General features: G+C 31.7%; 1 protein-coding gene across 2 annotated transcripts in view; it reads left to right on the top strand.

The window, feature by feature from the left end:
• LOC114335832 (solute carrier family 12 member 9) overlaps positions 1 to 23,602 on the top strand; it is a 144,995-nt gene extending 121,393 nt beyond the window's left edge. Inside the window, exons 14-15 of one of the 2 annotated variants that reach the window (XR_007697890.1) lie at positions 477 to 1,251; positions 1,318 to 23,602. Coding sequence is in view for 1 of the 2 variants with exons in the window: in XM_050650106.1 (XP_050506063.1) it covers positions 477 to 660 (184 nt within the window). In the remaining variant the exon portion in view is untranslated. Of the gene's footprint in view, positions 1 to 476 lie in introns of both variants that reach the window. The other variant, XM_050650106.1, reaches the window with a different exon arrangement.

The following is a 23,602-nucleotide window of genomic DNA, read 5'->3' as shown; positions in this document are numbered from 1 at the left end:
TTTTCTATGAAGCAATGTCTATACCTATATCCCCGTAGAAAAAAGTTATGGGACAAAAAACAAAATTTCTTTCTTTTGGGTTTCGTTGTGCTTTTTCTTTTGAATATATTTTTGTAAAAAAAAGTATCTGTGACTTTAAAAAGTTATATTTAGATAGGAAATTTAACCAGGAACAATTTTTATGTAGATATTTTTGTACCAAGGGTGCATAGAACTCACTCTAATGTAACCTGTGCCCAGGGGCTAATTCACCCATTTCTCAAAAACGCACCCCTTTAAATGGTAGCACTCCGCGGTTTTTTCATATATAGCGATTCATTGACCATATGAAATAATAAAACCCCGTTAACGTTGTAGTTCCTTTCTATAGTACATAATCAATAACCTATTATATCGTATCTTAGAATATAAGAATTTCATTTGATGTGAAACAATTTTCATGAAGTTATGTAATACGTATATGTTTTATATTTTAGTGTCAATACTTTAATTCTTCAACAAACAGCAGAGACGGCTGTCACTTTCATATACCTTCCAGCACCGCCGACAGATAATACCAAACTGGTTTCTTTTTACAACAATTTAGAAATATTTTCGAGAAATCTGCCGCCCACCATATTCGTTCATGGTGTCAGCACGGTGACGTCAACTACCTTATAATAGAGGGACAACATTAGTATTAGCAACGAATGTAGACGCATATAGAAGGATTCTTCACTGTCATTTCTTAGTAAAGTAAGTCAGGAACAGTTGAGGAACTACCACTACGGAGTATGCATGTGATCTCTCCTTCATCACTGCGAACGCAGCATCCCTAGCCTAGTGGTGAAGGGAAGATTAGGTACGTGCGCACTTCGTAGTGGTGGTTCCCCAACTGTTCCCGACTTGATTTACTAAATAATTACACTTTAAAAAAAATTTCTACTACCACGTTTTTATTATTTCTAGTACATAATATAAAATTATACACTACAGTGGAACCTCGATAAGTCGGATTAATCGGGACCGCGGCCTATCTGGGTTATCAAAAATCCGGGTTAGCCGGAGAATATGGTAAAAATTAATAAAATTCAGTATACTTATAGATAAACTCCATTATAATTGCAAAAACATGAAATACATATATGCACAGTACATCTAAATTATGTACAGTTGTATGCAGTATTGTTCATTTCTTGCTGAAAAACTGTCAAACTGAAAAAATGTGTCTCTTGTCTGATGAAAATCAGTCTGGGTTAGCCTGACTTTCGGGTTATCGGAGGCCGACTTATCGGGGTTCCACTGTATTTAGTTGTTTCAATTCCTATGTAATGAAAGAATTTTGTAATCAATTTTAAACTCATATATCTAAATAAAAGAAAATGTTTAAAATGGTAAAAAATTAATGAAACATGTTTCGATAGAATAATTGTGATATACCTTAATATACAGTCCGTCTAATTTACTTATCGTTGCACGTCATTATCTACGTTAGAGATCTAAGTTGACATTGTTGCCCAATTACAAAAAAATCTTGAATTCATTTTAAAACAAATACATTACATAATTTTTGCGGAAGTGGATTATACAGCAAAACAAATTAATATTCAATGTAAATAAATAAAAACTTGAGAAATAGAAAACAAGAATTAAATTATAATCTTAGGTTAAAGTACATAATAAAATAAGTAAATATAATAAAACAAATACTTATAATAAAGAATAAAAACAAATATATGAAGTGTCATCACCGCAACTGTCAAATAAATGTTACCAATTTATGCCAAAATATCACCTTCGTTCGATTACAGTTACAGTATGTTCTGAACAAATGTGTTTCATAAAAACGCTTTATAATCCGTTTATACAAATTAAATGAAACATACTATTGTGTATTTCTTTAAGTTAACAGTAATAGAAATCTGTAAATATTATTTCTACGCGTACATAATAAAATATGTCTAGTGGCTGTAATTCCAGTGTACTCGGCAAAATGATTCTAAAAAAGAACACATCTACCGCCTAAATATTTCGTGTTGGTATCATGTGACGTCACGGGCTATGACGCGGATGACGTGCAACGGTAAGTAAATTAGTCGGAGTATAGCTAATATTATATTATTAACTTAATATGAATTTTTATTATAATAACTTTTAATTATTTATTAAAAAAATAAAAAAAATATGAAAAACCCGGGTTTGAACCTTGGACCTCTTTGCAGTCCAATGCTCTACCACTGACCTATAATATCCGCTATGGACTAATGTACTTTACAACGGGATCTAAATGGCATTGCATTATTTGCATTTAAAATTGCTTTAAATTCAAAATAAAAGTCAATGTATCTAGATTTACAGGTGTTGAATATTGCATTATCATCGAGTTCTGAGCTATTCTGAAAATTTCAGATGTCTAGCTAGTGGAGAAGTATGTTTAAAATCGATCACAAGATTTCCCAGACACCGTGACAAAAAGACTGACATTTTAAAAATGACATTGAAGAAATTGTTCTACATGCGTCTATATTCGTTGGTATTATATTAGATTTATTTGATATTTTAGGTAATGACAATTTACGATCTTTTATTATTTGAGATTTTTTAAATATCAGCGACTTTACGGATATCAACAACACTGTTTAGAATAAAGTAAAAAATGCTGAAGTGTCAAATGAATTATAAGGAGCCATCGAACAAAAAATCGTAATTAAGTGCGTGGCATTTATGTCATTATCATTGTCAATATAAACGTTGCTTATAAAAAGATTGTCTACTCAGTTCGCTCATCTCAGATCTAACGTAAATTCTCGTAAATTTAGTAATTCATTCGTTCCTTTGTTTTCTGGTGTAGCACTATGTAATCTTATAAAACCCTAATACGACAAGTCACGCAGTCTGTCCGGTGCGGTTTCGATATGTTGACATTAAATGACGTTTAATAATCGTTATTTTATTTTGTTATATCTTTTTTATAACAGCTCCAGAATGACTGAATCGAATTAGCTAATTTCGATTTTAAACCATTTGTAGAAGTATAAGGAAAGTTTAAAAGGTGAGAAAATGTGATGAAGTTGTAAAGAAAATACTAAAAACAACAATTTTATTGTCATATATACACAATTATATTATACTCCTTTAGATTTACGCAACATAAAACTGCGGCTAACTTAGGATATATTTACTTTTTCACGTTTCCCGCAAAATCCATGTTTTTGGCACTTTGTTTGATCTTAATATGGTATTTAGAATTGTTTCATTAAATGTATAATTATTACAATGTATTGCATTAACGCACAAACTTGAATTTTCAACTTTATCGCAAAAAAATGTTGAAAAATAGTTTTTATTATTTTAAGTAAACAATGTATTAAAATTATTTTTAATTATAAACATATTTTCTGTATATTAATTTTCGATATTTTCAAAAATAGAGATATTCTTAAGCAACTATCACATTTTTTACATACTTCCTATACAACTAATAAAATTTGATATCTGATGAGATTGTAAAGATTTTCTTCCTTAGACTTCTACAAATATTTCAAAATCAAAAGTAGCCAAATCGATCCAGTCCTTCTCGAGTTGTAAAATAAAAACAATATAAAAATAAGAGTCAGAAGAAAATGGACGGTATCAGAAAAAATTGAAGGAATCAGAAAAAAGTAATTTTAGAAACTAAACCTGAATTGTTATAACCGAAACTTAAAGGTTAACTAGACTAGAACGTTCCTTTGCTTAGTGACAGCCATGATTGTCGTTTGACACTAGCCAGTGTAGCCAACACCCAAATACACTTGACAGTGCTACACTAAAAAATAAAGGAACACATTTTTTACTCGATAATTAAATTGTAGCCAACAGGCAGTGACTGGAAATTACTATATTGTCCTTCTCATAGGCATTTTTTGTTCATTCAAAAGGTGGCAAAGGTAAGTCCGTGATTTATAACATTTATTCTAACATGACATTTTAGTTAAATCTGACAGTTGTCAAATTTTATTTGCAATTTGGCATAAAAACAAATCAATTGTGTTAATTGCATTTATAAAATGGTATTTTCTTTGATTTGTATAGTCTTATAAATTGTACAGATTATATTCGTAGATATATTATATAATTCATAAATAATTTTTTTTCGATTATAGCGCCATCTATCGACAACTGGAATAAATGTTATAAATGTCTGTAATCACGTACGTGCCTTTTTTCTGTCACTTACAACTTAATGCGTTAGAAAGAAATCGAAAAACTGACACACTGAAAGATACCCATGAGAAAAAGCATACAACCAAGCATACATGCTCATATCTCATATTTAAATAAAATAATTTTCACATACAGTTTATTAACAAAATAAAACTCCATCAGTTAAAACAAAAATTTATTTTGAAATTTTACTGTCTTTTATGGATTAAAAATAACAAATGGAAAGTTTTTAATGAAAATTAATGAATACACACCCCCATTATTAATCATTCTTCTTCAATATTAAGAGATTGGATTTTTTCTATATTGTGTGTTTTTGGCAATGAATCTGTCAAAATATTTCCAAGCTGAGCGAACGGACTATATTTAATTTTTTATTAAAAACTGGTAAACAAATAAGTTCAATTATGTATATGTCAGTCTGTACCGCGTTTTTTATTCCATATACCACTCTAATTACGTCGTTTTGTGATGGTTCTATAGATATTAGATATACCTTATTTACTTTGAATAGATTGTAGAGATTAAGCTCGGGTCTCATATTATGGAAGGATTATTCATGACACAAAGAATAGCCAGATGCGAACATTTATGTCCCAATTTATCCAAAATATGTGTTAACGAGTTTTAAATAGGATATTTTGTACAACATTATAGTTGTCAATATATTCTAAAAAAATAAATACTTTTTTTTCTCTATTTAGATACGTGAAATCAACAAGATTTGTAAAGTTTTGTTGTTGAATATATTGTTTGCAAGTATTAAGGTACGTATCCATACAAGGGTGATCCGCGCTTGGTGTACCAGCTCCACATAGTGAATACGTTGGTGATCGCCGCTCGGCGCTCACCCTCTTCGATTCAACCGGTTTGTGGTTTATATGTAGGGGAGCGCATGCCGTATCCATTTAAGCAGCTACACCGAGCGCGGATCACTCTTGTATGGATACGTACCTTTATATGTCTTCGTCTATTGTTATTAAATAAGGTATATATTGAATGTCATTAAAACGTGATAAAAGTATTATGAGCCAAAATGTTAAAAGATTAATTGGTTAAATCTGACATTTAAGTTTAAAAGTTTATAGTTTAAGTTTTAAAATAGTTGGTTATAATGTAGTAGCGACATTGGCAATTTAAAGTACAGTTGAGTCCGCGAGTCTTTACCCGTGCGTCATTAATACCTGGTGAGATAAAACATACTTTTTATTTAGCATCATTCTCTTCCACGCATGAAATTAATGACAAACCAGCTGCCGCCTGTTAATTAAGTAAAAACACATGTTATTTTTATGAACGATTTAAACTCAGTGTATTGAAAAGAGATAGGTACAAAGAAAGATGATTGGGGATGTCTTCACATATTTTAAGTACAATTTCTGACGTTTTGGTTTGTTTACTTTTGTGGTTGTCAGTTTGTTGAATTTTTTGCTGTTGTTTTGTCGAATTTTTGCATTTTGAAGTTTTTTATAGTATACAAACAGTTGTTTTCACAACTAATTTTATATTGGAGTTAGAAATTTTGTGATAAGTTTATGTTATTTTAAGATAAATTTTGACGACGTACAAAGCTAACCTCATTGTTCACACAGTTGAATTCTTGTGTTTAAGGTTCCGCCAAAGTGAATAAAATATAAAAAAATAAAACATGTTATTTATTTTTTTTATAAATTGTTTATTTATTTATTAATCAATGATAATAAAATAATTTATTAAGCTACTTCAAATGTAGCTGTAATTATTCACCAAAATTTTAAAGCAAAACTTAAATTTGACATTCTATTTATTTGATAACGTCAAATTTTATAATAACCCGTGATCGGAATAATATCCATTTGCCGTTGCGTTTAGTAAATTTCCGACTTATTTCGTATGCTTTAAATGATGACGCACGGGTAAAGATTCGCGGACTCAACTGTATTTGATGACTAAAAAAACTGTACTTCATATAGAGCATTCCAACATGCTGTCAAAATTAAATCAATATGGCGACTGGGAGGCAAACATAAGTGTTATTATATCAATTCTTAATGTATTTTAGATCATTTTAGTTGCGTTTCGTTGTAATTTTGTTTTGTACAAGGATTAATTCAACATTTTCACTCGAAGAATTAATTTAAAAAGATAATATGCATCATTTTTGTTGTGTTTTGAAGTATGGAATGCGAAGTAATCATGATAATGTTCATTTCGGTTACCATCAGTGCTACATTTTAAGCATAAAACAACTAAATAAGTCATCATCTGAGAGACAAAAACAATGGTTAAATATGCTATAAAACGTCCTATGAAAATGGTAAATAACTAACTATGTCCATGTTACTTACGCTTGGAAAACCGTATCCACCGTAGGTTAACTCAGATCCTTGAGGGAAAATGGAGCTATATTATTTATTTTGCTTGTACCTACTAGCAACATCTGTATTGTCTGCCAACAATATTCGAAAATATTCACTCCTGTTTATTTATTCACCGCTTAAAACTAAATAAAGTCGTTCAAGTACTTCTGCAACTAAAAACTACACAAAATCAACAACAAAATGTTCAGAAAATACAACTAAAAAACTGTGTAAAAAACGGTAAAAAACTTAAGAAACAATGTTTGACAGTTTGACTCCCAGCGGTTTCATAAATGTCAAAGTCTTGGAGTGTCCTATTAGAGTAACTTTAATGGGTAATGTCATTTACCATTATCATCGCATTCAAATAATGCTCCTAACCGTAAGAATGAATGCAAAATTTAAAATAGCATGTGATTAATTCCACGGCAAGTGTGGTAAATTAGGAATCCGACCCAATTAGTTTTCTCATATTTTTCACATTCACTATTATTCCATAGGATTAAAATTTGTTGAATTTGTTTTTAAAACAACTTTGCTTTGAAGTGTGTTAGAAAAATTCTGAGAAGTATATTCTATGAAACTCTCCCGACAAACGAGGACCGCAGATTCTTCAGATAATTTTAAGACAATTCAACCCAATTCACCTAGTCCGAAAATGCTTCCTAAGGGAGCTAGAGCTCTTTGAAGATGGCGTCTTGGAATTAGTTTTTCTTAAATCTCTCCAGAACGCTTTTATTTAGAAAAACGAAAAGATAAATAGGTACGCCTATTTATCTTCTAGAGATAAATCGATTACATCACTTCCGAGTTTCTAGTACCGGTCATAGGCGCCTGTTTTGGGTAGGGCAACGGTTATTTTATCGTATAACTTTTTTGTCTTTAACTTTTAAGCATTTTTGAAACCGGATTATTAAATTGTGAGGTTTCTAGTACCAAAAGGTACTCTTGCTTTAAGTCGGTAGGATGCACCGTTTTCTAGAAAAATCCATTTGAAAATTTTTCGTTTGCTGAATTTGAAAAAAAAATTTCAAAAAAAAGCTATTCAGAAAAACAAAAACTAGTATGTTTATGTATCTTTCAGAGATAAATCGATTTCCTCAGTCGAGAAATTCTAATACCTGTCATATGCGTCCGTTTTGGGTAGGTCAACGGTTATTTTATCGCATAGCTTTTTTGTCTGTAATTTTTAATCATTTTTGACACTTGATGATTAAAAAATGAATTATTCTAGTACTCAAAGTTACTCTTGCTTTAAGTCGGTAAAATACACCTTGTTTTTTGAAAAAAAATTTCAAATTCAGTAAACGAAAAATTTTCAAATCGATTTTTCTATAAAACACTGCATCCTACCGACTTAAAACAAGAGTACCTGTTGGTACTAGAATACCTCAAAATTTAATAATCCAGTGTCAAAAATGCTTAGAAATTAAAGACAAAAAAGTTATACGATAAAATAACCGTTGCCCTACCCAAAACGGACGCCTATGACCGGTACTAGAAACTCGTAATTGATGTAATCGATTTATCTCTAGAAGATAAATAGGCGTACCAGTTTTCGTTTTTATAAATAGAAGCGTTCTGGAGATATTTAAGAAAAACTAATTCCAAGACGCCATCTTCAAAGAGCTCTAGCTCCCTTAGGAAGCAGTTTCGGACTAGGTGAATTGGGTTAAATTATCTTAAAATTATCTGAAAAATCTCCTGTATTCGTTTGTCGGGAGAGTTTCTGGACACCCTGTATATGTAAAATTTCCTTCTTAGCAGAAGGATATTTGTAGGATACGTAGAGGTTTGAATTTGTTCAAAAATTTAGCTCAAAACTCCCTTTACAAGTGTTATCAACGCGCATTCAGATGCTCCCAAAGACGAAATTACACGGTTTTACTTTTGCCTTTCAATATGTGTTGAATAATTCACTTTCCAGATACCGTGTAAATAGCATTGCTTTCATTTCTGCTCCATTCAACAAAAGTAATTCAATTCGGTTGAACCGTGTAATTGCGCCTTAACCGTAAGAATTAATGCAAAAAGAAAAATTTGTCTTCTTCTCGCTTTCCTTATGACCTATAAGACTGTCGAATCTTGTTGGCATCTATGCATCTTTTACTCATTTCTTCTAAGCCTCCCGGTCTTCTGCTGTTTCCTTCATCTGTTGCATTGTTTTCCCTCTGTTGTTTCCGATTTTCTGGATTTGTTTCATCTACCATTTTCTAGATCCTACCTCTTCTTCTTCATTGTATTTGGCCTCTGTCACTTTCTTAACTAGTCTGTTCTCACCCATTTTAATTATGGTTCCATACTAGTTCAGTTTTCGTTTATTGGCCTGTCTAGCCTTGTCTTCCCAGCTATCTTTCTCAGTTGCTTCATTTCTGCTGCATTTTTTGTACTTTCGTCTTTTTTTGTAACCAGTGTTTGCATGATTGCGTTATACTTTTCTCATTAAGAATTGTCCACATAGTAACTGGAGAAATCTTAGCACAAAATACGAAGATTTAACCTAATACAACTAACAATAAAATGTGGCTCCTTAGTGAGTTTCAGCGTATTTTATTTAAAAATTTAAATACTATTTGTACCCAGTACTTTAAAACCATTTGACATATCCTGATCATACTTGCAGCTAGTGGATGTACTGTATATCCTACTAAATTATATTAAACAAACGTTTCTGGCTACTACCAGAGGCGTACGACCATTGCGAATGGTTGACCCTTCCCAAATTCTACGCCACTGACGGAATTGCTATTTTAGTGCAATTTTTGGATTCTCCAATACTTCCTATGTAAATAACATACTCTTCATTCGTAACGATAAATTTATTAGTTTTCGAGATATTTGAAGTTAAAAATAAAAAGGCGCAGTTATTGTGATTAATGTATTATGCCCCTTACCAAGTTTAAGTTATAAATTCCAATAAACTCAGCAAATACGCTAATGTCACTGTCATTGAAAATGATAAACGTCAAAATTCATAGTTAACAGGGTATAGACCCATTGTTACAGTTAAAAATCCTTTAAAAATTTTTCGAAGTTAAAATTATTGATATAAAGTACATTAATTCTTGTATTAAGAGGAAACAGTAGCGATCAACAGGTAGCGAAAACGCGTTCCAAGATTGCGGCTGTAATTTTGAATATTTTTTCGAGATATTTGGCACACGTATTCGTAATATAATAAAGAATGGCGGTACAGTGCCAAATATCGCGAAAAAACATTCGAAATTACAGCCGCAATCTTGGAACGCGTTTTGCTACCTGTTGATCGCTGCTGCATCACCTTAAATAAACAAGTTTAAGTAATTTTATTTGCAGTTTATATACGACTAATATCAAAAGTGGCATGCACCACTTGAACCTAACTTCAGCCCGTGAGTAATGCATTATTACTCACGGGTAAAGTAATGGGTGTTATTATCTATTCAAAAATAGTGAATAATGAACATGTTATTAAACGGTCGTAAAGAAATGTATTCTTGTAACGCATTTAAAGTACAGTTGTGCTAAAACTCAATTTCACACTATTTGAATCTCCGATTTTGATGAAATGATTTAATTTATTTTGTTTGTGATCAAGTTTAAGTGCATACATTTTCGGGTTCCTCAATTTGTTCACTTAGGCAGGAAATATACTTGTTTCTAAATGAATAAAAGGGTTATATACATGACCTATTTATAAGTAGTACGTAGGCAATTATTTTAATGTAAAGCGTAACATATCATTAATATATATTCGCCATGTGTGTCACGTCATACCCATAGAGATAAATATGAATAGACAGCATGTCTTGGTATTTATATGGCCGGTTACACTGATTTTTCTGATGACTGACTCAAGAACTAGGTTGAATAGCATGGTTGATAGAGCCTCTCCCTATCTGACCCCCATGTTGATGTCAAACAGGGGGTCAGTTCTCCATCTACTCTGACTGCTGCTTTTGAACCCTGCACCGTAATTTTTATGAGGCGGATATATTTATTAGGTATACCTAGATTATGAAGGTCGTCCAGCATTTTGTCTCTTTTCAAACTGTCAAAAGCTTGTTTAAAGTCTATATACATATTATCTAGTTCTATGTCGTATTCATATGCTTTTTCTTGTATCGCTCTTAGTATGAATATATTATCTGTAGTGGCTCTATTTGGTCTGAATCCATTTTGATAATCACCAATTATATTTTCGGAGTATTCTGACAATCGATTGTAAAAATTATACCAGAAAGAATTTTGTATATTACATTTAGCAATGAATTCTGGCATTCTCTTATCTCCTTTTTTTATACAGGGTGTCCAGAAACTCTCCCGACAAACGAAGACCGGAGATTCTTCAGATAATTTTAAGACAATTTAACCCAATTCACCTAGTCCGAAAATGCTTCTTGAGGAAGCTAGAGCTCTTTGAAGAGTTTGGAATTTGGAATTAGTTTTTCTTAAGTATCTCCAGAACACTGTTATTTAGAAAAACGAAAACTGGTACGCTTATTGATGTTCTAGAGATACATCTATTACATTAATTACGAATTTCTAGTACAGGTCATAGGCGCCCCTTTTGGGTAGGGCAACTGGTATTTTATCGCATAACTTTTTTGTCTTTAACGTCTAAGCATTTTTGACACTGGATTATTAAATTGTGAGGTATTCTAGTACCAAAAGGTACTCTTACTTTAAGGCGGTAGGATGCACCGTTTTCTAGAAAAATCGATTTGGAAATTTTTCGTTTATTGAATTTGAAAAAAAAAAAATTTCAAAAAAAGACAGTGTATTTTACCGTCTTAAAGCAAGAGTAGCTTTTAGTACAAGAATACCTCATAATTTTATCATCAAGTGTCAAAGAAGGTTAAAAATTAAAGATAAAAAAGTTATGCGATAAAATAACCGTTGACCTACCCAAAACGGACGCATATGACCGGTACTAGAATTTCGCACTAATGAAATCGATTTATCTCTGGATGATAAATAAACGTACCCGTTTTCGTTTTTCTAAATAGTTTTTTTTTTAATTTTTTTTTCTAGTTCAACAAACGAAAAATTTTCAAGTCGAAATTTCTAGAAAACGGTGCATCCTACCGACTTAAATCAAGAGTACCTTTTAGTACTACAATACCTTACAATTTAATAATCCAATATAAAAAATGCTTGGAAGTTAAAGGTAAAAAAGTTATACGATAAAATAACCGTTGCCCTTCCCAGAACGGGCGCCTATGACCTGTACTAGAAATCCGTAATTAATGTAATTGATTTATCTCTGGTAAGATAAATAAGTGTACCAGTTTTTGTTTTTCTAAATAGATGCGTTCCGGAGATATTTAAGAAAAACTAATTCCAAGACGCCATCTTCAAAGAGATCTATCTCCCTTAAGAAGCATTTTCGGACTAGGTGAATTGGGTTAAAATGTCTTAAAATTATCTGAGGAATCTTCTGTCTTCGTTTTTCGGTAGAGTTTCTCGACACCCTGTATATTGGCTGTATAAGGTCAACTGTCCATTCCTCCGGCATTTGCTCCTTGGTCCATATTAATGTTATTACACTTGAGTCCACGAGTCTTTACCCTTGCGTCATTAATACCTGGCGAGATAAAACACATACTTTTTATTCTAAGAGCATCATTCTCTTCCACGCATGAAAACACATGTTATTTTTATGAACGATCTAGACTAAAAAAAAGACTATTGGGGATGTTTTCACATATTTTAAGTACAATTTCTGACGTTTTGGTTTGTTTACTTTGTAACTGTCGGTTTGTTGAATTTTCTGCTGTTATTTTGTCGAATTTTTGCATTTTGAAGTTTTTTATAGTATACAGTTCTTTTCACAACTAATTTTATAAGTTTATGTTATTTTACGATTAATTTTGACCACGTACAAACTTACCTCATTGACGCAGTTAAGGAATGCTTGTGTTTAATGTTCCTCCAAAGTGAATAAAATAACAAAAAGAAAATATGTTATTTATTTTTTTTATAAATTGTTTATTTATTTATTAATCAATGATAATAAAAGTATTTATTAAGCTACTTCAAATGTAGCTGTAATTATGCACCAAAATTTCAAAGCAAAACTTAAATTTGACATTCTATTTATTTGATAACGTCAAATTTTATACTATAACCCGTGATCGGAGTAATACCCACTTTCTGTCACTTGCTGTTGAGTTTAGTAAATTTCTGACTTATTTCTTATCCTTAAAAACGGGTAAAGACTCGTGGACTCGTAGGTAATGAATTCTTCCCCAGAGTTCAGATCCTCCATGTTTTAGTAATTCTGCTGAAATTCTGTCCGCTCCTGGCATTTTATTGTTTTTTACTTTCTTTATTATTTGAACTACTTCATAATTCACATTTTCAATGTACTGTTCCGCCGTATAATACCGGGTGTCCACTTATATTTTCCCCCATTTTAACTGCCTATAACTTCTAAACGGCTTAAGATAGAAATATGCGGTTTTCGATGAAATGTTTTATTTTAGTAAAAGTTTTGTCTGAATGGATTGAATTTTTTATATCGCTTTCAAATACGAAAAGAAAAATGGCGGATTTTTGAAAAAAAGTTGTTGACTTTTTTTTAATGGAATACCCAGTATATTTTTTGTAAATTGAAAGAAAGGTCATTCACCTATCCAGCGATATAAAGTTTTTCAAAATCGGTTGTCAAATCACTGAGTAATTAATTTTTAAAATGAGCGGTGCAACATAGCCATATCACATATCTAAATAACATAACTAAGCAAAAAATGGTATTATGTTATGTGATTTGTATTTGAAAGCGATATAAAAAATTCAGTCCATTCAGACAAAACTTTTACTAAAATAAAACATTTCAGCGAAAACCGCATATTTCTATCTTGAGTCGTTTAGAAGTTATAGGCAGTTAAAATGGGGGAAAATATAAGTGGACACCCGGTATATTGTCTCGGTTTGATCATTTTCGTTTTCTGCATTTAGGTTTTCTTCGACGTATTCTTTCCATCTCGTTATAATTGTTTGCTTCTCTGTTAGCTCCTTGTCGCTAAGTCTGCTGCGATGTTCCTTGCTAACACTTAAGGGGAAAGGCGCAAACTGTCGCCTGTCAAAATTTTCAATGTGTAATTACAAAATGTATTCATTTTTTCGAATCCTGAGAAATCTATTATACGTATTTTTGAAAAATTTAAAACGCAGAATGAAAGATTACGTTATTACCGAGGGCCGAAAATCCCTTACAATAAATAAAAAGTTTCTTTTGAATGAAGTATTTGTAATTATAGGCAAATTAATGGTACCTGCTAATGTTAATGCGGTATTTTCAGGAATATTAATATTTTTCATATTGCATCATTTGTAAACCTTGTAAATCATGTTTCATCTCCTGCATGTTTTCCATCTTTGTTCATAGCATAGCTTTCATTTTTCTTGTATTCTCTTAGACACGTTCACATACAGTTATTCCAATGGATCTTTGCACAAACGTAATGATTTGCAAACAAGTTAAATCAAAACATTAGGTGCAACGTACGTCGGCATGTACTGTCAATGCAATAATTAGGAAATGGGTATTATGGCGGTGGAGGTATTTTTTAAAGTTATTTTATTAAAGTGTTTGATCTTTTTTCACTATTGAAGAGATTGATGGACTCAACATTAAATAGCTTGATCATTATTCGCGGTGTGCAAGTACTTGGAAGAGATACGCGAAAATATCGTGCGCGAATAGCGGAGAAAAATTGCAACTTTCTTAAATAATTCATATTGTCAATTGAAATTGTCAAATTGACGTACATTTCATACCTATTGTCATTTAAGAAGAAAAATGATATATTGCTCCACAATATTGATATGATATGCAATTATTATATAAAGGTAAATTTAATTAATTGTATTTTGCTTGCAGTACTGCATTTTAATAACTAATTTTATTTACTACATACAATTATTTACGTTTTAATAACATAACCTAAATCTTATTTTTTCTTCTTATTATTTTTTTTGGACTATGGCCTTGACAATTTTCCAGTAACCAGGACCATATGATTGGCCAATATAATTAAAAGTGCGAATAAAAGTGCAGAGCGTAGAAACCAGATGTCGCTTTTCCGAACTTGCACGGTCCCAATACCGACTATTACTAATGTAAAAATAAATATAAAACGGTAATAAATACAAAACAAAAACAAAAAGTCAAAAAATAATCTTGAAAATAAACCAATGTTTCTGTTCGACAGAACTATAGCCAGACTCATGTATGTAGTAGTAGTATAATGACAATTTATTTGTAGGTTAGAAAATAATATAATTAATTACTGTTATAATAATTAATTATTATAATATTTTCTTTATTTTCGTTACTTGAACTTAAAAATAAGTAATTACCGGAAGTAATCAAATAAGATAGCAACAGTTAGTTATTCCAAATACTACAGACTGCAATACATACAACTCTTGACATTTCCCATTAATTTTGAGGGAGCAAAAAAATAGCGCCATCTAGCGGTATGAGTAGGATAACCAGAGCAATCTAACCTTACATTTATAAAATTGCTTTATTATTGTTTTTGTATAAGTGTTTGAACTATTTTTATTTTAATTTAATTTAGCAAAATTAGCTCGTTATTCAAAAATTTATAAAATTAAATTTGATTTTTTACGTCAAATTTTACGTTGTCAAAACGTAGTTCAACTCAAGCCGACAGTGGCGATAGTGGCAACATGCTTTCAGATTTCTGTGGGAATTGGATCAAGTACTATTGACTGTAATACATACAACTCTGTACATTTCCCATTACATTTGAGGAAGCAAACAATATAGCGCCATCTAGTGGTGTGCGGTGATAACCAGAGCAATCTAACCTTACATTTATAAAGTTGCTTTATTATTGTTTTTGTATAAGTGTTTGAACTATTTGTATTTAATTTAGCAAAATTAGCTCGTTATTCAGAAATTTATAAAATTAAATTTGAATGTTTACGTCAAATTTTACATTTTCCACTGTCGGCTTGCGGTGAAACTACGTTGTGACACCGTAAAATTTGACGTAAACATTCAAATTTAATTTTATAAATTTTTTAATAACGGGCTAATTTTGCAAAATTAAATTAAAATAAAAATAGTTCAAACACTTATACAAAAACAATAATAAAGCAATTTTATAAATGTAAGGTTAGATTGCTCTGGTTATCACCGCGGACCACTAGATGGCGCTATTTCTTTGCTTCCTCAAATGCAATGGGAAATGTCAAGAGTGTATGTATTACAGTCAATAGTATTTGGTTGGATGTATTACAGTAAATAGTATTTGGTTATTCTAACAATTATGTTTGAAAATAAAAATTACAATGAAATGTACAAATACTAACAGTTTAAAAAAATAATATGAACAACCAAAATACAACAAATACGTCAATGTCACTGAAAATGATAAACGTCAAAATTCTTAGTAAATAATGTATTAAAGACGTATGTAATGTATCGCTATCCTTGTTTAATTTATTGTGGTTTCTATGGACAAGCGGCTTAATTTTGCGATACTAGTTTCTGTGAGTAAAAAAGAGACCTAGTATAAAAAGTAATTCAGTGAACAATTTCATGCATGTGCATTCAGAATCATTGGAACAACTGTACGTATAAATGGTTTTAGTCAAAACTTAATATTTTCTATAAATAAGTCTTTAGCTACCTAATTAAAGTTAATGTTAGTTATGAACTGATATAGCTGAATTAAGAATATATAAATGAAGAAACTTATGTAATATTTTTGACACTAGATATATAGATTATAGATTATTTTTATCGATTGGTGTGATATAAAATTCAAATATTGTTATTTAAAAACTATTCTGCTAGTTAAGCGATTGTCGATAAGCAATTGTTAATACAGGGTAAATCTTAAAATTAAAAGTCCCATAGTGAAATGATAAATGTTTGTATTTTAGCTGTTTCACCGTAATTTCAACGGAGCGTGTTGAGGCGCGCTTCACCAGTATACTAATTTAAACGTCCTCAAAAAGAAATGGCCAATATACAGTGTGTCGCATTTAAGATGAAGACGCCTATATTTCGACTAGCAAAATAAATACAGATATGAAATTTTGCACAGTTATACAGGTTGATGGTTTACATTTTTAAGATAGTTAACTAAAATTTAAATTTTAAACGCGGCCTACTGCGAATTCACACATTGGTTGAATTTTCGATATTTTTCTTCGCATTGGAGATATCTGAAAAAGTTATTTGGAAAAGATAAAGGCAGTTTTTGTTTTTATTTGATTCAGAGTTGGACCACCATCTCCATATAGCCTATTTCAGCATCCCATGCATCCTCAGTGAAGCTATGTGATCACAAATCTGAAAGAAATATCAACAATCCTGCCTGTTAAAGGGAAACCATCGCGATGCAATGATTACACCTTTTGAGACGCAATCCAGTGACATCTCCCGCAATGCGAGGAAAACAACGAAAAGCCCTAGATACACACTTTACTACTTTTTAAACAATTAGAATAATTGAAATAAAAATATAATAAACAATATTTTAAATCTAAGACTTTTCGTTAATAAACTGCTTTCTGGCTGCATCCTGTACCTCCGGCTTTTACAATATATAAGCACAAGAGACGACGAAATTAGGAGAAAGCAAATAGAGGACACTTTGGCCACGCATTTGCCTTCTCTTCGTCAAGGAAAAAGGACCGATAGACAGTTTCTATATACTGAAATCTGAGTAAAGATGAAAAAGATAAAGGCAGTTTTTGTTTTTATGTGATTCAGAGTTGGACCGCCATCTCCATATAGCCTATTTCAGCATCCCATGCATCCTCAGTGAAGCTATGTGGTCACAACTCTGAAAGCAATATCAACAATCCTGCCTATTTAAGGGAAACCATGGCGATGCAATGATTACACCTTTTGAGACGCAATCCAGCGTCATCTCTCGCAATGCGAGGAAAACAACGAAAAGCCCTAGATACAAAGTTTACTACTTTTTAAACAATTAGAATAATTGAAATAAAAATATAATAAACAATATTTTAAATCTAAGACTTTTCGTTAATAAACTGCTTTCTGGCTGCATCCTGTATCTCCGGCTTTTACAATATATAAGCACAAGAGACGACGAAATTAGGAGAAAGCAAATAGAGTTAAAGTTCCAAATATCATTATATCTCCACATACCGAATTTCATGACAAAATTCGCACTTTTAGTTTTTTTCGGTATTTGTAGTCAGGATCCTAAGGCGGAGTTGGAAGCAATCATTCAATACATGACTGCGGTCGCCGCGAGCGATTCATCAATTCTGAATCGCTCCGTGGCAGGCTTTGACTCAATTCGTCTCGGCCTGGTCGGTTTTCGCTAAGTCAGCACTTTAGCTTAAATCAGTGAGTCTATTGGATCAATACTCCTTAGACTCCGCTTGGCTCCAACTCAATTCGTTGAAGCCCGGTTAGCCACTAAGCAATTTCTAGTGGTCAGTGAATTCCTGCCAGATCAATTCCCCAGCTGGAACTTACTAATTTTCTGTTACTTCGACCTCTATCTATCTATCTATTGCCCTTCATTTGTTTAAAGTTGAACGTAGGCGCCTCCCCCTTATTTTTCCACTCTTCTCGGTTCAGTGCTAATCCTGTCCATTTGGTCCCTGCGTATCTTTTTAGATCATCCGACGATATCATCTGTGGTCTGCCATTTCCTCTTTTATGGTCCCAAGGTCTCCAGTGGGTTATCGCTTTATTCCATCTTCCGTCTCTTTGTCTGCTGTTGTGTCCTACAAATTTCTATTCGAGAGAGGCTGCATGTTTACTTACGTCTTTCACTTTGGTTTTATTTTATTTCTGATCCATGTATTTTTTTATCACTTATCTTCATATCTAGTATCTGCCTTTCCATTGCTCTTTGAGTCTTGGCCATATTTTCCATATTTTCCTTTGTGAAGGTCCATGTCTGTGCTCCATATGTAAGCACTGGTAAACTGAAAGTCAAACAATTGGGAATGCACGTCATAGATTTAATGACATCTTAACCCACCAGTACAAACTTGACGAAAACAAATTCAACAAATTTTCCTCATATATTAGTTTTTTGGCTACCATTAGGTTTAGCAGGACATTGCTGTTACCGAATAACAAACATATATAGTCCGTCCGCTATAACTTTTCCCATGCGGTATGATTCATTTTCAATCAAATTAAGTCAAAACATAAATTGAAACGAACGTCGATGTGTATATACATTTTGTATACTGTATACTATATACTACACACATCGGCGTACGTTTCACTTTCTGTTTTGACTTAATTTGATTGAAAATTAATCGTACCGCATGGGAAAAGTTATAGCGGACGGACTATATGTATGTGTATTTACCAAAACAGCTACCGGCTACACTGTTTCTCTCTTTCTTTAAGAGTGTGAAACAAGATAACTATCTGTAATATAAGTGTCAAAGTCATGTTGTAATATGGAAGGTTATGTAAAATTTTTGTTTGTTTATTTTTTTTCTTTTCTTTTATGACCTTTGGGAGCTGTGTCCATTTAGCCAGCAACATTTCTTAGAATGAACGCCTAACTAAACCTACCATACAACAAAACTATTACGACCAATCAAGAATAGGGAAGGGAAAGGGTTAAAAAATAAACTGTCGTTAAAATAAACTAAATAAATAAAATACAATTTAAAAACAATAATTTGACATTTTATTTAACCTCCAATATTATGATAGACGTCAGTTACCATTTACAGTACATATCTCTAAATATAATAATGACGTCATATAAACTCGTCACTAATTCTACCCAATGAAATTCTCGCTGTAATAGGAATGGTATGTCAGGCATGTCAAAAAAATCTGATTATTCTCTATAATATATATTTTTTAATTTAGAAATGGTAACAAGGAGAAAATTACGTGCATCCCTTATTGTTTGACTTTTCCCATAGGACACATTGATCATATACCTTGGTGCGGAGGTATTGGGCATATTTCTGGTTTTTCAGGATATAGCTCATTTTTCAAAAACCACAAAAGCAATATATAGCGGTATTCTGTACTCATTAACGCGTTCAATGAGTATTTTCATTATTGCAAGTAGTCTGTTGTGCTGTATCCCATTGTGCTGTACTTCCTATCTCCTAGGTATTCTGCTGTATTCATCGGTAGTGGTGGGAACTCTGGTGGAACGGCATGTGTTCCACCAAACTTTTCAGATGTACTATTGGATTTTTTCTTTCAAATAACTAAGCTTTATTTTTAAACCAAGAGGAGTAAACTAAAAATACAGGTCCACACCTAAGAAAGTCGCTAGAAATATCATCAAATACATCTTCTTTTTTGGTTGATAATATCGGCCCTTGACGGTAATCCATAAATATAATATTATACTAATACGTCGCTAGTTATAAAAACAGACTAAAAATTTAAAAATTAAAGGAATAACACAGAAATTAAAAAAAGTCGCTGATATAACTTAATTAACCTACGAAATGCCAATAGTGTCAAAATTTGATAACAGTGGAGTAAACTTGCCTGAGGTTGGACCAATTACAAACAAGCTTTGCGGCTTGGGAAATTTGAATTACTCCTCTTGGTTTAAAAACAGACTATAGTACAGTTTAGGTGTAGAGTATAGTAAAATTTAGAAGTTACACCTCCTAAAAACTGTATTCCACAGTTCCATCAATCTTATTTCTGATAAAACCCATTTTATTGCGGACTATGCATGTATTCTGTTTTTTTTTTTTCGATTGCACACTCATTGAATAAAAATTACACATCCTATATTATAATATACAGTGCGCTGGAATAAGTTTCACTCATCCCTATTAACTTATTTATTTTTAGCACGTAAGCAAAACGCTCGGACAGGTCGATTTTTAAAATAATCATAGTATATTATAGAACAGCGGTTCTCAATCTGTGGTACATGTACCACTGGTGGTACATATCACTATTTGAGGTGGTACACAAAACACACAATAAATTAAAATAGTAGTACTTAGTAAGTTTTGGTAATACAATCTAAACATATAGGTGGTACCAAAAATAATAAAAGAACTGTAGGTGGTACATGACTCAAAAAGTTTGAGAACCGCTGTTATAGAATCAATGTTTCGAACTTTACGCGATTCCTCTTCAAGTGACAGGAATAACTTTGATTTTTTAAATGGGTCAGTACATCATGTGACACCTCATTTAAAAGCTTTTGAAATACGGATTACAAAAATGTATAATACTTTAATCCTTTTTGAGAGCGTAGGCGCAATATTTCGGTTGAATTATTTTTAAATGCATTCATTTTTTTCGAGTCCTGAGAAGAATAATAAGTATTTTTGAAATATTTAATCGCAGAATGAAAGATTACATTATTACCGAGGGCTGAAAGTGCCTTAGAATAAACAAGTTTCTTTTGAATAATATATTTGAAATTAAAAATGACACTCAATTTTCTCTTTTTGAGAAACCAAGTTAATAGAGGGGGGGAACACTTATTCCAGTGCACTTTGTATGTTACAGTTTAAGTTGACTATCTAGTTGAAGTTGACTATTCGTAGTTCCAGTCTACTCAAACAACTGGTTTTAGTAAAAGTTTATTTTAAATGTAAAATAAAGATTTTATTCAACATTTCCTAGTAAAAGTAGACGCCAACTTAAAACAGTATACTCTTCCTAATGCCATTTAGTACGAGTTGATTCTTTCACAACATAAACACAAACAACCGATTCTAGAAATTAAATGTTACTGGGTATGTTAAAATCATGACAAGTAGTTGAAGCAGTCAAAACAAAGAGATGCGCACTTATCAAAAAAACACGTGAGATTCTACATTTACTGAATCCACCCAGAAATAGTCAACTCAAATTATGTAGTAAGAGTTTATTCTCTTTTTCCCGCGATCTACTTTCACTAACAAGAATTAGGAAGAGTCTACTGCATTTAGTAAAAGTTGAGTTAGATTTTTCAAATCAACTCTTACTGCTCGTTTTAGTTTGAGTTGACTCGAACTAGGAATAGTCAACTCTAACTGAGAATCAACTTGAACTGTAACATATACAGGGTGAGTGGGGAGGAACGCACCAAACTTTAAGACTGTATAATATACTTAGTAATAATTAAAAATAACTGATATGTGTTAAAATTTTTCTTACAAACTGACGATTTATTTATTGCTCTAAAACCGGTTGAGATATGAAAATGAAATTTGGTAGGTTTTAAGAGATAGTTATTGTGCATTTTTTGACATACGATTAATAATTCTATATTCACCATTGGCGCACGTACAGGTAATGGTCTGAAATTATTTACAGAAAACAAATAGTATGCCACTGAGATATTTCAAATTAATAGTTATTTATGTATTAAGGGCGTAAAGTAGGCGTTTATGGACCGCGACGTGTAAGTAAGAGCCCGAGCCAATAGGCGAGGGCTATTAACACGTAAGGTCCATAAACGCTGTTTACGCCCGAAATACATACAAATTTTTATGCACGACTGTTTTAATTATTTATTAATAAAGATAAAAAATTCCTTGTACGCTCGTCTTAGTGACTATTTTTAATGCTTCTTTTTCTTTCCACCTTTTGCGAGCAATTTATTATAAATACCATGTCAAAAGTTGCATGAATTGTATAGCTCAATTTATTAAAACTCATCCTGTATAACAATTCACCGAATCATTTGTATTGGTTAGTTAATAAAAAATGTCATATTGAAAGAAATATGTGTAAGAAATAATAATATGATAGAACAGTAATCTCTATAGCTAGGTTCGCCTTACCCTAGCAACAAAGTAAATAAGTCAAGAATAGTAAGTCGCCATTATTTATCGTATTGAAAATTTTATAACACATTTTTTAAGAAGTTCTTTTATAACGGAAACTAGTGACGATGAAACATTTTTTGAAATTTTTAAAGCAGCAGAAAATGCAAAGTTAAGTTTACTACCCGCTAAATCTAAGAAAATATACGATAAGGTCTACGATGAATTTGTTAGTTGGTGCAAATTGCAGAATATTAAAACGGTAATTATACAGAAAATGTATTTCTTGCGTATTTTATATTTTACGCAGTAAATAAAAACTTTGTGTTTCACTAACCACACCCGCCATCTAACATTACCGTCCGGCGGGCGATAAAGAAGCCCACGGGCGCTAAAGTGGCACTTTACGCCCGCCAAATGTATACATAATATGGACTTTACCGCCCGGTCGTGGATAAAAATTATTTTTGAATTCTCTGTTCAATTTCTGACAAACAATCAGTCTTCCCGTTTGTTCATATGACGCTTCGTTTTCATGCAAAAAATAAAATATCTTAACGCTTACAAAGTATTCGAATAATTCGTATAGAAACATCGTCGAAAACTTAAGCGTTAAGATGTTTTATTTTTTGCATGAAAACGAAGCGTCTCACGAAAAAAAGGGAAGGCAGATTTTTTGTCACAAATTGAACAAGGAATTCAAGAACGATTTTTAATTTGAAATATATCAGTGGCATACCATTTTTATCTTTAAAAAATTTCAGACTATTAACCGTACGCGCGCCAATGGTGAATATGAAATTCTTAATTGTATGTCAAAAAATGCGCAATAACTACGTCCTGAAACCCACCAAATTTCATTTGCACAGCTCAAGCGGTTTTAGAGCAATAAATAAATCGTCATTTTATAAGAAAAATTTTAACACCCCGTATCTCGGAAACAAATAAAAATCGAATAACAACATATTATGAGTTATTTTTAATTATTATTACGTATTTTACAGTCGTAAAGTTTGACGCGTTCCTCCCCACTCACCCTGTATATATTGAGTATTATTATATTCCAGTACGATATTTATTAAAACATTATACTAAGGTTAATATGTTTTCTATGATACGTTTTGGTGAAATATGAAATATTTAATAATTTTTAGCGTTTTAAGATGCGTTCTTATCAAATCAAAAATTATTTTGGACCACCATCTTAAGAACACGTGTCATTCTAAAACGTATCCGAGGACATATATTTTTTATATTCTGTGATGTATTCCATTATATAGATAATTGTAATATTGAAATTATATATTTGACACAAGTATATTTTTTATTTACAAATATATACCTAATTTCAT

The sequence above is a fragment of the Diabrotica virgifera genome, chromosome 1 (genome assembly GCF_917563875.1).
Source record: "Diabrotica virgifera virgifera chromosome 1, PGI_DIABVI_V3a".
NCBI classification, from domain to species: domain Eukaryota; kingdom Metazoa; phylum Arthropoda; class Insecta; order Coleoptera; family Chrysomelidae; genus Diabrotica; species Diabrotica virgifera.
Note: the sequence above shows the minus strand (reverse complement) of the source record. Positions and strands in the feature narration are given on the sequence as shown.